This window comes from Micropterus dolomieu, linkage group LG02 (assembly GCF_021292245.1).
Source record: "Micropterus dolomieu isolate WLL.071019.BEF.003 ecotype Adirondacks linkage group LG02, ASM2129224v1, whole genome shotgun sequence".
Taxonomy (NCBI): domain Eukaryota; kingdom Metazoa; phylum Chordata; class Actinopteri; order Centrarchiformes; family Centrarchidae; genus Micropterus; species Micropterus dolomieu.
This window is the reverse complement of record NC_060151.1, coordinates 31,206,634-31,218,986: the sequence shown is the minus strand read 5'-3', so window position 1 is coordinate 31,218,986 and position 12,353 is coordinate 31,206,634. Positions and strand designations below refer to the sequence as shown.

The window sequence follows — 12,353 nt, the reverse complement described above, 5'->3', positions numbered from 1 at the left end:
TCATCATCAAGTATTTCTTCAAAATGCTGTGAAAATATCTTCTTTTATATATCTTCTATTCTTTGTCTTGTTCTCGTGACCATAGTCTTTTAATCACACCCCTATCTCAGACATTATGTCCCCACCACTCTTCAACACAAAGTGACGCCCTTGATTAGAAAGATGTTTCCCGACTTTTTTTAATATGGAGATAATCAAAGTCGGAGAATCTGTCAGTAAGAAACATTAATTTACTTAATAAATTACTTAATTCCAGTTCCATTCAGTAACGTGAGGCCAAATACATCATTCCCAATGTTCAGAACACACCATTACCATTTTCTGGGTTATTTAATGATGAAGTCACAGTCAGAATATCAATCATTCCAGATGTAGATATCAATAAATAATACATATAAAGGCATTCTGTGAGTCAAACTGACTCTGTCCCTCTGAGCAGGACACAAAATACAGAATGCAGGTTCTTCTTCATGTGCAGGTGTTTTCTAAACAGGTAACAGCTACAGAGAGAAAACATGCGGCTCTGCACTGATAAATGTGAGGCTTTATTGGTATCAGCGCAGTGCACATGTGTGCTGACACAACAGATCCTTTTCTCCTTGCATCTCTCATTTATACCCGTTGGGAGGGACTAAGACTCAGGTGAGGGAAACGTAGATGCAATTAAGAGACTTGAGAAGCACATTACGTCTGATAAAGTGAGTTCTGCACCAAATAGAGGACAGATCATAAAGCCCTGAGTGTGCAGTTCCCCACCTCTCTGATGCCTTCAAAAATGGGCTTTGTCACACCCTGATTGGCCAAGAGGGAAATCACAAACTCCTGTCAATCACTGTTGAAGAGTCGATCCCCACCCTGATCTGAATGATCCTCTAATCAACCCAGAGGAATGTTTAAAAAAAAGAAAATTATATATCAGCAAATACATATGAATGAGGGACTGCTACAACATTAATGTGATGGACCCCTTAATGAATCAGTGATTATAATCCAATGATAAAATATTATTCTGACATGGGCCCTAATGAGTACTAAATACAAAAGTATATTTTATGCTACACTGTAGTATCTGAGCAGTTCTTCCACCGCTGTCAGTCGGTTTTGGCAAAATGATTAAAAGCAAATTAGAAACAGCTGAGACAGTTTCTTATTATTGTATGTTGTGGCTCTTTATTATTTAACCAACATTGTCGTTCCAAACCTTTTTAGCTCCCAACACCTTCAAACTAAATCATCACACGTTTTGACCTCAGTGGGAAAGCAGCGTTTTCTCGAGCCATGAAGGAACATTTTAACTTCAGGTTTTAAACCTCCCAACATTCCTGCTGTCCTCGAATCTGCCTGTGGGTAGACCTGGGAGCTGTGAGGCGTTTGTGGTCTGACTGGATGTCTGGTCCTCAGGGCTCTGTGAGGACTGACAGGACCAGACCATCGGGTCCAAAGAGCTGGAGTTCATTTTCAGCTCAGACCTGTTTCCTTTAGGGCCCCGGGGCCATAATGTAACAGCCTCAGAATGTTTGGCATCCCAACCTGACCTACCACACCGCCCCCATTTTCAGACATAAAAGCAGGCGATATTCCAGCAGCTCTTCACTCTCTGCTCAGAGCCGACGACCAGCCGACCCTCAGCCATGACCTCCTTCTCCAGCCGCAGCAGCTACATGTCCTCCCCCGTGAGGAGCTCCGTCATGATGGCCCCCTCCATGTCCTCGTCCCGCCTGGGGAGCATGAGGGCCGGCAGCGTGTACGGAGGAGCTGGAGGATCTGGAGTCCGTATCTCCATGTCCTCCTCCTCCTCCTCCAGTGCTGGTACTGGTGCTGGCGGTGCCTTCAACCTGAGCGATGCCATGGACGTCTCTGTCAGCGAGAAGGCCACCATGCAGAACCTCAACACCCGCCTGGCCACCTACCTGGAGAAGGTGCGCAGCCTGGAGAAGGCCAACGCCGAGCTGGAGCTGAAGATCAGAAAGTTCCTGGAGAGCAAAGCTGCGCCGGAGGCTCACAACTTCAGCAGCTTCAACGTCCAGATCAAAGACCTGCAGGACCAGGTGAGAACAGGAAGACGGAAAATCTGCAGTTTGTGCAGAAAAGAGCAGATTCTAGTGGGACCACTTTACCCTGAATTTAGCCTCTCAGGCAGCATGTGTTTGCAGGTACACCTCAACATGTTCAACCAATCAAATTATTTGACCAGGGTTAGAGGTGACATCAGGAGGTCATGTCTTTGGTAATATTTTTAGAAAAGTATAAAGTACCCTAAAAGTGTATTTATAAAAATCTTAAAACCAAACACAACATGAAACATAGATAAAAAGAGAAAGGGACTGTGCTGGAGAGATCAAAATTAAATCCAGATTAAGGCATCTTACCAGGAAGAGATACAGGAGATAAAATATGTTAAATTAGTAAATACATTTTAGTGATTTTCGAAAAGGATGAAAAATCTGTACAGAGTTTGGTTTGTGGCTTGCCAGAAGTTTCTCTGGGTTTGACTTGCTGAACTCTTACTTGCTTTATTTTAACAGTACAATGTTGTTTATTCATCGAACGCTGATTTACTCCTGATCTCAGCCTAAAAGTCTTAGTGAGTTTGTAATATAACAACATCAGACAGCTGAACCACAAACACCAGACTGATGAATATGTGTTTAACTTCCAAAACAAGAGGATGATGAGGTGCCTAAGGTCATCACCTGTCTGAAGAGTTTCCGCAAAGGTTATTATTCAGAAATTAGGTGGATTTTTTAGGTTTTAAGTTAATATAACTTCTTTGTTTTTATAATTTTAACGTTGTTGTTTTTTTAAGTTGTCTTACTTTTGGGGAAGAAAATGTTTGTAATTTTAGAGCCATCTGATGTCCACAGAGCTCCATCTTTAAAACAGCCAAATCAGTCTATTGAAGCCTTTTAGCCAAACTGCCAGTAGTTCACAGTTTCTCTCTTCCTTCCCGCTCAGATCCAAGCTGCTACTTGTAAAAACGCCACATTCGTCCTCTCCATTGACAACGCCAACTTGGCCAGGGACGACTTCAAAGTCAAGTGAGTGTGAGACTTTGTTTCCTCCAATCGAGTCGTGCGTCAAAACGGCAATATGACATAATCCTATTCAAGATGTCTTTTTGTGATCTCGTTCTTCCCAGTCATGTCAACATTCAGGTGAGTTTCCTAAACTAACTGTCGTATTTTTCAGGTACGAGAACGAGCTGGTCATGCGTCAGTCAGTTGAGGCCGACATCGCCGGTCTGAGGAGGGTCCTGGACGAGCTGACTCTGAGCCGGACCGACCTGGAGATGCAGCTCGAGGGTCTGAAGGAGGAGCTGATCTTCCTCAAGAAGAACCACGAGGAGGTCAGTGGGCTTTCAGGTCTAAAAGAGTTTTGAGGTAAATAAAATGGCTAAATGACATTAAACACTGTCACCTTGTAGGAGCTGCTGGCGATGCGAGCTCAGATGGGCGGTCAGGTGAACGTGGAGGTGGATGCGGCTCCAGCAGAGGACCTCAATAAGGTCATAGAGGAGGTCAGGGAGCACTACGAAGCCACTGTTGCCAAAAGCCGCAAAGAACTGGAGGCGTGGTTCAATGCAAAGGTAAGGACCTGATTTTAGCCACGCTAGAGACTCTTGGACTCACATCTGTCCGTCCACCCCTGTAGTTCAGACTGAAACATTGTGATGAAATGTGGTTCAGACCTTCATGCTCCCCTCAGGATGAACTGTAATAACTTTGGTGATCCTCAGACTAGCGCCATCATCAGGTCAACATGTTAATAACATGCTGTTTCCTCCACAGACAGAAGACCTTCACAAAGAAGTCGCTATCAGCACAGAAACCCTCCAGTCGTCCAAATCCGAGATCACAGAGGTCAAACGAACGCTGCAGAGCCTGGAGATCGAGCTGCAGTCCCAGTTCAGCATGGTGAACATCACGTCTCATCACATCTTTTATGTCCAGTGTCTTTGTGAGGCAATAAAACTGATCCAGCTCCTCTCTCCTGCAGAAAGCGTCGTTGGAGGCCACCCTGAATGAGACTCAGAACCGGTACACCATGCAGCTGACGGGTTACCAGAACCAGGTGACCATGCTGGAGGATCAGCTGACGCACCTGAAGGCCGAGCTGGAGAGGCAGTCCCAGGAGTACCAGATGCTGCTGGACATCAAGACCAGGCTGGAGATGGAGATCGCCGAGTACAGGAGGCTGCTGGACGCAGAGGCCAGCAGCAGGTGAGCGAGCTTTAGTTATCGGAGAATTAAAGGATTGTTTACAGGATATTGTGAGCTGATATCACATCTTATTTTATGTTAGAAGAAGCCAGATCTCCTGGGGGTTCAGTCCTGGGTTTTATTACCTACAAAATACATTACTTTGCTCAAACCATCATATTTTGTGAAATGTAAAACTTTTTGAATTTTGCCTCTAAAAGCATGGCTGAAATGTGTACTTGTACCTTAAATGTAAAACCAACTTGTTCTCAGTCTTACATCAGCCTTGATACAAGTAGTGTTCAAATATTATTTTTATTGACCTTTTATTGAAATTCTTATTGACCCTTATTTGAGCCTAAAGTAACTAAACTCCTGATACTTTTCCTCCATGACAACAGAGACACCAGAGACAACATATCAAACCCATCTGTGACTAAATATTTTATTAATGTGAGATGAATTAAAATCTGAATGTGATGTTTGTCTCCCCCCTGCAGTTTGGCCATCTCCTCCACCTCCACCAAACAGAAAGTAATCACCATCGTAGAGCAAGTGGTGGATGGAAAGGTGGTGAGCTCCTCCCAAGAGACCGTCACTCAAACCATCTGAGCACCAGCAGATGGCACTATCACAGTGGGCTATTCGGGGTCAACTGTAGTCTTAAGTTGTTGTTTCTCTAGTGGCCACCTGCAGCTGCTGTACTAAAAGGTTAGGAGGGTGAGGAATAATTTACAGTTACAAACTGAAGCAACAATAAAAAGTCTAATGAGCCTCTGTGGATATTTTGTAAATGATTCTTCACGTAGAGAACATGTAAAACATTTCAGGAGGCAGCCAATCAAACCAGGCAATTAAAAATAATGCAAAGCTGAAATTATGTCCTGGTGCCTGCAAATGTCATCAATAGCTGTTTCATTCAGAAGCAATTCCTTTCTCACGTCAGATGCATTCAGAAATGAATGTTGGTGGACACAACACATTTTCTGTACTGCAGCACAAAATGATATCCGCAGGTGAAGTTTTTCCAAATGTTCAGCAGTGGTTCCCAACCCTTTTTGTCCTCATGACCCCTTAAAATGAGACAATATGTACTTGTGACCCCCCATCAAATTTATGGCCTTAGTGTGAACATTTTTCCTTCTCAGATTTCATGTGGAGAAATGTTTTTGAAGGATGAAAAGTTGAAAATTTCATGATTTCACAAGAAAAAGAAACAACTTTAATTGTAAACATAGATTGTGTAACATAGAAACTTTTATTATCCCCTTTAATCACCTGTTGTCAAATGCTTTTGTTATAATATTCTTATAATAATCTCTTCATTGTATGCAGTCTGACTGTGCTAACCCTGGCTCTGTTTCCTTCATCTATAAACCTGCAGTCAGTCGGAGTTAATCTTCCACTTTACAGCCGCCGTGGGCTCATTTACTAGTACATCAACATTAAAAAGGAAGCTAGGTCACCATGGCAACGGCCATTGAAAATTTGCCTGTGCAGCTCATAAAAACACACAGACACTTTGTACTTTGTGAGGCAGCCGGTGAAACACGCATTATTCCCAACCTTAGAAAACTTGTGATATGTAGTCTATTGGTAAATCTACAGCAAAGAAACTTAAGAACATTTACTCAAAGTAAAGATTTAAATACACTGCATACATTTCCAGAAAGTTCTACTTGAATTAACCTAAATAAACTAACCAACAACTAGAAGGACTTAGCAAGTCAAACAAATAAGTAGAATAGAAAAAAAAACTGCTCTAAATAAACCAAATATCATCAAATGCTCACAACAAATATTAAATATCACATCAAATAATTATAAATTATAAATTATAAAGAGCGAGCCGTCTTCAGAGAGCTGATCTTTGAGGGAACAGAGAGCTGGAGGTTTCTATGAACACCCTCCTCAGTTTAAGTCAAACTGCTGCACAAAAGGGTTTTGTAGGTAGTGATGAGACAGGAATCGAGTTTAAAATACGTCTCTTGAAACTTATTGCAAACTTAGCAACTGAGCTAACTAGCTTGCTGACCAAATTGTCCAGAAGTCAAATAGCTTTAAAAGTGTCTAAGAATTTAGTTTCTTTGGAGGGGCCAGACCCCTAGGTTGGAAACCACTGGATTAAATTGTTAAATTCCACTGTTGTATAATGTATATGTGTATCCAATAATGTAATATTAAAATACGTCATTTGCAGAACAAATATACTTTTACATTTGATACTTTCAGCACATTTTGATTATAATACTTTTGTACTTTTACTTTTAAAATAAATACGATTTTAAATTAATGACTTTTACTTAGATATTGTGGTATTGGTACTTTATCCACCACTGCACCATGTCACCAAGAAAATAGATTTTCATAATACATCTCCACCAGAAATAAGATACAAAGCATTTCTAGAGTACAATTCTCTTGGAGTAAACACTATGAATTTTCCTAAAACTGTTTTCTTTTTGCTTCTTTCCTGTTTATTCTCTAAATGTCTTTCGTGTTGAGCTAAAGTTGAACTATACGTGTCTTCCTGGTTTGAGCTCTCAGTTCAAGAGGCTAATGTTACACAATACTTTGCATCAACAGTTCGTGCTTGTCCCTTTCCTGTTTCAACATGGCAACGCCCCCAAGGGTCCTTCGCACATGTTACTCAAAATCTTTTGTTTTAATAGTAGAAAACGTGTCAAAAATGCACTTGTATCTGGATCTGTTTCAAAATAGGGCACTGACGATCACGTGTTGGTTGTGGCAGATTATTTTCACAAAGGAAGAGCAGCAGATGATTAAAAAATACAAATCTGTATTTTATATTTGACCCCACATTATCTGCTGCAAATACAAACACGATTCTTTCAGGTTTTTGAAACAGATGAAGGTGTATTATGTTATATGGCCAAAGGAATGTGGACACCCCAGTTGAAAAACCTGAGTCTACTATTGTTCTGGGTCTCCTGGTTTGGTTTTAGTAGCAATGAACTAAAATTAAATCTTAATTCTCCAACATATAACAATTCTTTAGACAGCAGTACTGTTTATGTGTCTCCCTCCTGTTTGAACATGATAATACCCATCCCCCACATCTACAAATGCTCTTTTAAAAAGGAATAAAGAAAGTTTGATGTCAAAACCATTTATGTGACTGGTTAGATGAAGATTTATCAATGAGGTAACATTTGTCTCCATAAACCAGCTCCAGAGTAAATGACAGCGGTGTTTCATGTCCTGTGTTGTCACAGCAAACAGCCTGAATGAAGAGCTGGCACAAAGCACTTCATTGTTTGCTTGCACAGTAAAAGAAGGGGGGTGGGGGTCGGTGCATGGACCTGCAGGCTCTAAATAACACACACAGCTCAGAAACAACAGACAGGTTTGAACTTGCAGAGAGGAATGCGTGTGGATGTGAGACAGAGGAGGGACGAGGGTCTTCAGATGATGTAACTGTACGAAACTCTTAACTCTGATTAGATCAAACTGCATTCCGTTAGGTTACAGAGGACGAGATACACCTGAGCAAACGCCATGATTGAGTCTCCTGAAAGACATTTTCAGATAGCAGAACAAATAGGTTGTGGGTGTGATGGGCGTATACATCTGTGCTGTGATTGGTCTGTTTGTCTGTTTGTCATTTGTCATGTGCCTGCTTGTCTCTTGCCCCGAGGCGTGCAGCGGGGGCCGGACCCCTCTCCCACTTTCATGTAGCATAAAAGGAGCTAAGTCCTCTCCTCTCCTTCATTCTCTCCTCTCCATCCAGAGCAGGCAGACACCTCCACAATGACCTCCTATGCTCGCTCCGTCACCTTTTCCAGTGGAAGCCGCCTCGGCTCCATGAGGGCCCCCAGCGTGTACGCTGGCGCCGGAGGCTCCGGGGTCCGCATCTCCAGCACGAGTGCTTCCAGAAGCTACTCCTCTGCCGGTGCAGGGTTTTCTGCTGCCGGTGCTGGTGCCAATGGCGGCTTCAACCTGGCCGACGCCATCGACATCTCAGACAACAAGAAAATGGCCATGCAGAACCTGAATGACCGCCTGGCCTCCTACCTGGACAAGGTGCGCAATCTGGAGCAGGCCAACTCTGAGCTGGAGCTGAAGATCAGGCAGTTCCTGGAGAACAAGACCAAACCTGAGGGCCATGACTGGGTCAGATTCCATGCCACCATCAGCGACCTGCAGGACCAGGTGAGACCAGGTTCTGTCTGTCTTTATCATAAGGTCAGACTATAGCAAAGGTAGAAAAGTGGGAATAGAAGTGAACACAGTTGGCCTGAACTCATAAATATTCTTCAGCACAAAAGCTGCAGCCAAACTCAGGTGTGCAGTCAGCTAGGCAGAAATTATGTGCTGTTTCCTGCAGAATCAATACAGGTGCAGCCACACCCAAAACTCACAAAGGCCACCTGCAGCAAGATCACTCTTGTTTTGCATGATGTGTGAACAAGAACAGAAGGCCACTAAAATGATGAGGGGATATTTGACTTATATTTGCATAGTTTTTAAATATTGAGTAGCTGCTTCACAAACTTTGTACTCTCATTGCATTCACCATCTCTACACTCATGTGAAACTGGAAGTCAGAACTCAGAACAGGGCAGACAGTAACTAACTCCAAAAATAATTTATTATTTGTCCAAAATAGGACAAACCTGGATCCGGTGTCTGCTGTTCTCTTTCCCGTATCAGCTGAAATACTTTGAGTCTCAGTACTAGTTACAGTTAGAAAACAAAAACACATTCAGCCTAATTCTGTACTTCTTGTGTTTTAGATCCTTTATGCCACCCGCAACAACGGATCTCTCTACCTGGCGATTGATAACGCCAAGCTGGCTGCTGATGACTTCAGAGTAAAGTGAGTGTGTGAACACTGACCGTGAACTTGAGCACATAGCTCTAGATCTGATGTATTTTATACAACTATATGGTGAAGTGTCATATCTGTCCAACTGACATCACATTTAGTCTAATGTTGATGTGTTTTTCAAATGCACTGTTAATAGTTTTTTATTATTAAAAAGGAAGAAATTACAAATGCTTCTTTTGGTCAAATAAAAAATGTCCCAACACAACAGCTCAGAACTGAGGGGCTTTCACTGTAGGCTTTAAACTTATATAAACTTTGTTTGGGGAGCATTAGTTGGCTGCTCTGGTTAAGGTGACATTTAGGCAACTAAAACTACTTAATTAATGTTGGGGAATATTTAAAATCCTTACTCTTTGGGGGATGTCACACAACCATCCACACCCTCCTAAGGTGTACTGTTCTAACAATGACATGGTTCTTCTGACACTGTCACAATTCATATGACCACAAGAGGTCCTAGTTGTTTCAAGTGTTGGAACTACAAACCAGTGCTGTGGTTTATCTGCTGAAAACAGTCTCTCTGAAGTCACTGTGTTTTGGATAAAATAGCTGATTTGATTGATGCTGCTGGCTGGTGTGCAGGTTTGAGAATGAGCTGGCCATGCGTCAGTCAGTGGAGGCCGATATTGCCGGCCTGAAGAAGGTCCTGGATGACCTGACTCTGTCAAGATCTGATTTGGAGATGCAGATTGAATCACTGAGGGAGGAACTCATCCAGCTGAAGAAGAACCATGAGGAGGTGGGTGCAAAATTGCAAACCATCTATGGTTAACATTAGCTTTTCAGTGTTCATTATGAAGTATTTTTACCAATGTCATTTTCAGGATGGATTTATCAAAGCTGCTTTATAAAAGAAGAAAGTTTCAAAAACCTTAAAACTCTGCAAACTTCACTAGTAAAAAGGATTTCTCCAGATTTTACAAAGAGAAGAACAATCTAAAAATCATCATAAATGAGATTGAATAGGTTCAAAAGCAGTTTAACTCCTGATTTTGTAGCTTTTCAATCAGGTTTTAGTGAATAAAAATTTTAATTGCAGCATGCAGAAGTAGAATCAACATGAAGACATCAAATGTCTTCAGTACCTTAGATTAGAGTTGCAAATAAATGTGAACTTCATTCCTGGTTAACCATTATCCTCATTTGATTAGGTAATTAGTCCAGATCCCATTTAAATTGATGTGAAAAAGAGAAAAGCAAGTGAAAAAAAGATGGAAGTGTGTCTTTGATTGTTATTATCATCAACTAATACTGTTCGATGTGGATGGTTGTTTCTGCAGGACCTGCTGACTATGCGTTCCCAGGTGGGAGGTCAGGTGAACGTGGAGGTGGACGCCGCTCCTCAGGAGGATCTGTCCGTCGTCATGGCTGGAATAAGAGAACACTACGAGGCCGTCGCCGTCAAGAACCGTAGAGAGCTGGAGACCTGGTTCCAGGCCAAGGTGAGGGACATAAACCCTCTGATGGCAGGAACCTCTTTACTTGATTATGATAGGCTGAGATCAAAGTAAACCCACCTCCAAGTGTTCTTAAAGTCTTAATTTCTTAATAATGACATCCTCAAAAGAAATCCATCTCAGTGAAATTACTTTCCTCTCCATTCATGTGTAGAAAGGTCTTTACCTTTATTTTCAGAGAAAAGTTGTTTCCCCATTCACATTAATACAGTTATGTTAAATTGTCTAGCAGCATCTAGTGGCTGTTATTGAAACTGCAGCCTAAGACACCGAAACAGTCATTTCTAAGTCATAGTTTTGAGTTACTATCTCAAAACTACCTTTTCATTATTTGTACTTAAAAAGTCTATTTTTTCCTAAACAAGACAAGATAAACTTTGTGTATATTTTAAATCACCACAGGCCAAACTGAAGACAATGTGAGCATTTATAAAACTGAATAAGTCCATTTAGTACTATTAGGTCAGTTAAATAAGTACAGTGAGCAATAAAAACCTAGTGAAAAGTGAAAAAAGTGAAACAGTAGAGTGTCATCTGCATACATGCTTATCTTTGATCTCCCACAGACACGATTTCTGACACTTTTCTTTGTCTTTTGTAGTCTGAAGAGCTCAATAAGGAAGTTGCCATGAGCACAGAGACTCTTCAGTCAACACGTTCTGAGGTCACAGAGGTCAAACGCTCGCTGCAGGGCCTGGAGATCGAGCTCCAATCACAGCTCAGCATGGTGGGTTTCTACTGCCTGCTGGTCTTTTTCCATGTGAATCAACAAATTCTGTAAATCTCCTCACACTGTTTCTTTACCCCTTCAGAAATCCTCTCTGGAAACAACCCTTGCTGAAGCCCAGAACCGGTACAGCAACATGCTGGCAGGATACCAGAGGCAGGTAACTGCCCTGGAGAATCAGCTGGCCCAGCTGAGGGCTGACCTGGAGCGTCAGGGACATGAGTACCAGGTGCTGCTGGACATGAAGACCAGGCTGGAGCTTGAGATTGCTGAGTACAGGAGGCTACTGGATGGAGAGCTGTCCAAGTGAGTCAACTAATTATAATAATAATAAAATAAGTACTTATATAAATTTTTCAAAACAACTAATACTACCCTGACCCTGGTTGTCTCTAGAGAACAGGTAGAAAACCAGTGAGAAATATAATTCTGTAAATGATACGTAAATCGAAGTATCAAAGGTCAAAAACCATTTTTGAAAAATAAAATTCAGACATGAAGGCAAAGCATGAACATTTAAGTAATTAGACTATTAATAAGTTTGAAAGTGTAAATATAGAAACATCCATGCATATGTATCAGTATCAGTCATCCATGAAATGGTATATGCAATGCATGGATTTTAATTATCGTTTGGTGAACAGTTTTCAACAGACTAAATACCACTGCATGAAGCTTTGTTAGCCTGTTTAGAGCAAAGAAATCTAACAGGAATCTTGTTTGTTTGTTTTCTGCAGCACGTCATCCTCCACTACAAGCACAACACGTAAAGTAATGATAGTCACCAAAGACATCACAGAAGATGGAGAGATCCATTCTCAATCAATGGAGATTAAGTGATGTGTCAACACGCTGCTGCCAACCATTCTCAGAAATACACAAATAAAATACTTCTGATGAACTGAAACGTGTGTGTTTTCTGTATACCAGTATCTGTACTCTTTATAAAGTAGACAACACTCAACTTCAAATCTATCTGCTTAAAAATACTGCATTATATTTTTAGCAGGATCATAAATTGGTTTAATGCCCAGTAGGTTTTCACATACAAGGAATTTGACTGTGGTTTTAAGTTGCTCTCAGTGTTACACACTTAACAGTTTACAGGAAGATAGAAA

At 41.5% G+C, this 12,353-nt stretch overlaps 2 protein-coding genes across 2 annotated transcripts; both read left to right on the top strand.

Moving 5' to 3' along the window:
* The first annotated feature begins 1,661 nt into the window (after window positions 1-1,661).
* LOC123962359 (keratin, type I cytoskeletal 13-like) lies at window positions 1,662-4,972 on the top strand. Its single transcript, XM_046038433.1, has 7 exons — window positions 1,662-2,048; window positions 2,956-3,038; window positions 3,190-3,346; window positions 3,425-3,586; window positions 3,789-3,914; window positions 3,997-4,220; window positions 4,700-4,972. Exons 1-7 carry the CDS (start codon window positions 1,662-1,664, stop codon window positions 4,809-4,811), a joined length of 1,251 nt encoding a protein of 416 aa, XP_045894389.1. The 3' UTR covers window positions 4,812-4,972.
* A 2,968-nt stretch (window positions 4,973-7,940) lies between these two features.
* Window positions 7,941-12,107, top strand: LOC123962374 (keratin, type I cytoskeletal 13-like). The gene is made up of 7 exons (XM_046038459.1): window positions 7,941-8,372; window positions 8,957-9,039; window positions 9,634-9,790; window positions 10,332-10,493; window positions 11,110-11,235; window positions 11,321-11,541; window positions 11,973-12,107. Exons 1-7 carry the CDS (start codon window positions 7,971-7,973, stop codon window positions 12,073-12,075), a joined length of 1,254 nt encoding a protein of 417 aa, XP_045894415.1. The 5' UTR covers window positions 7,941-7,970; the 3' UTR covers window positions 12,076-12,107.
* Window positions 12,108-12,353: the final 246 nt, after the last annotated feature.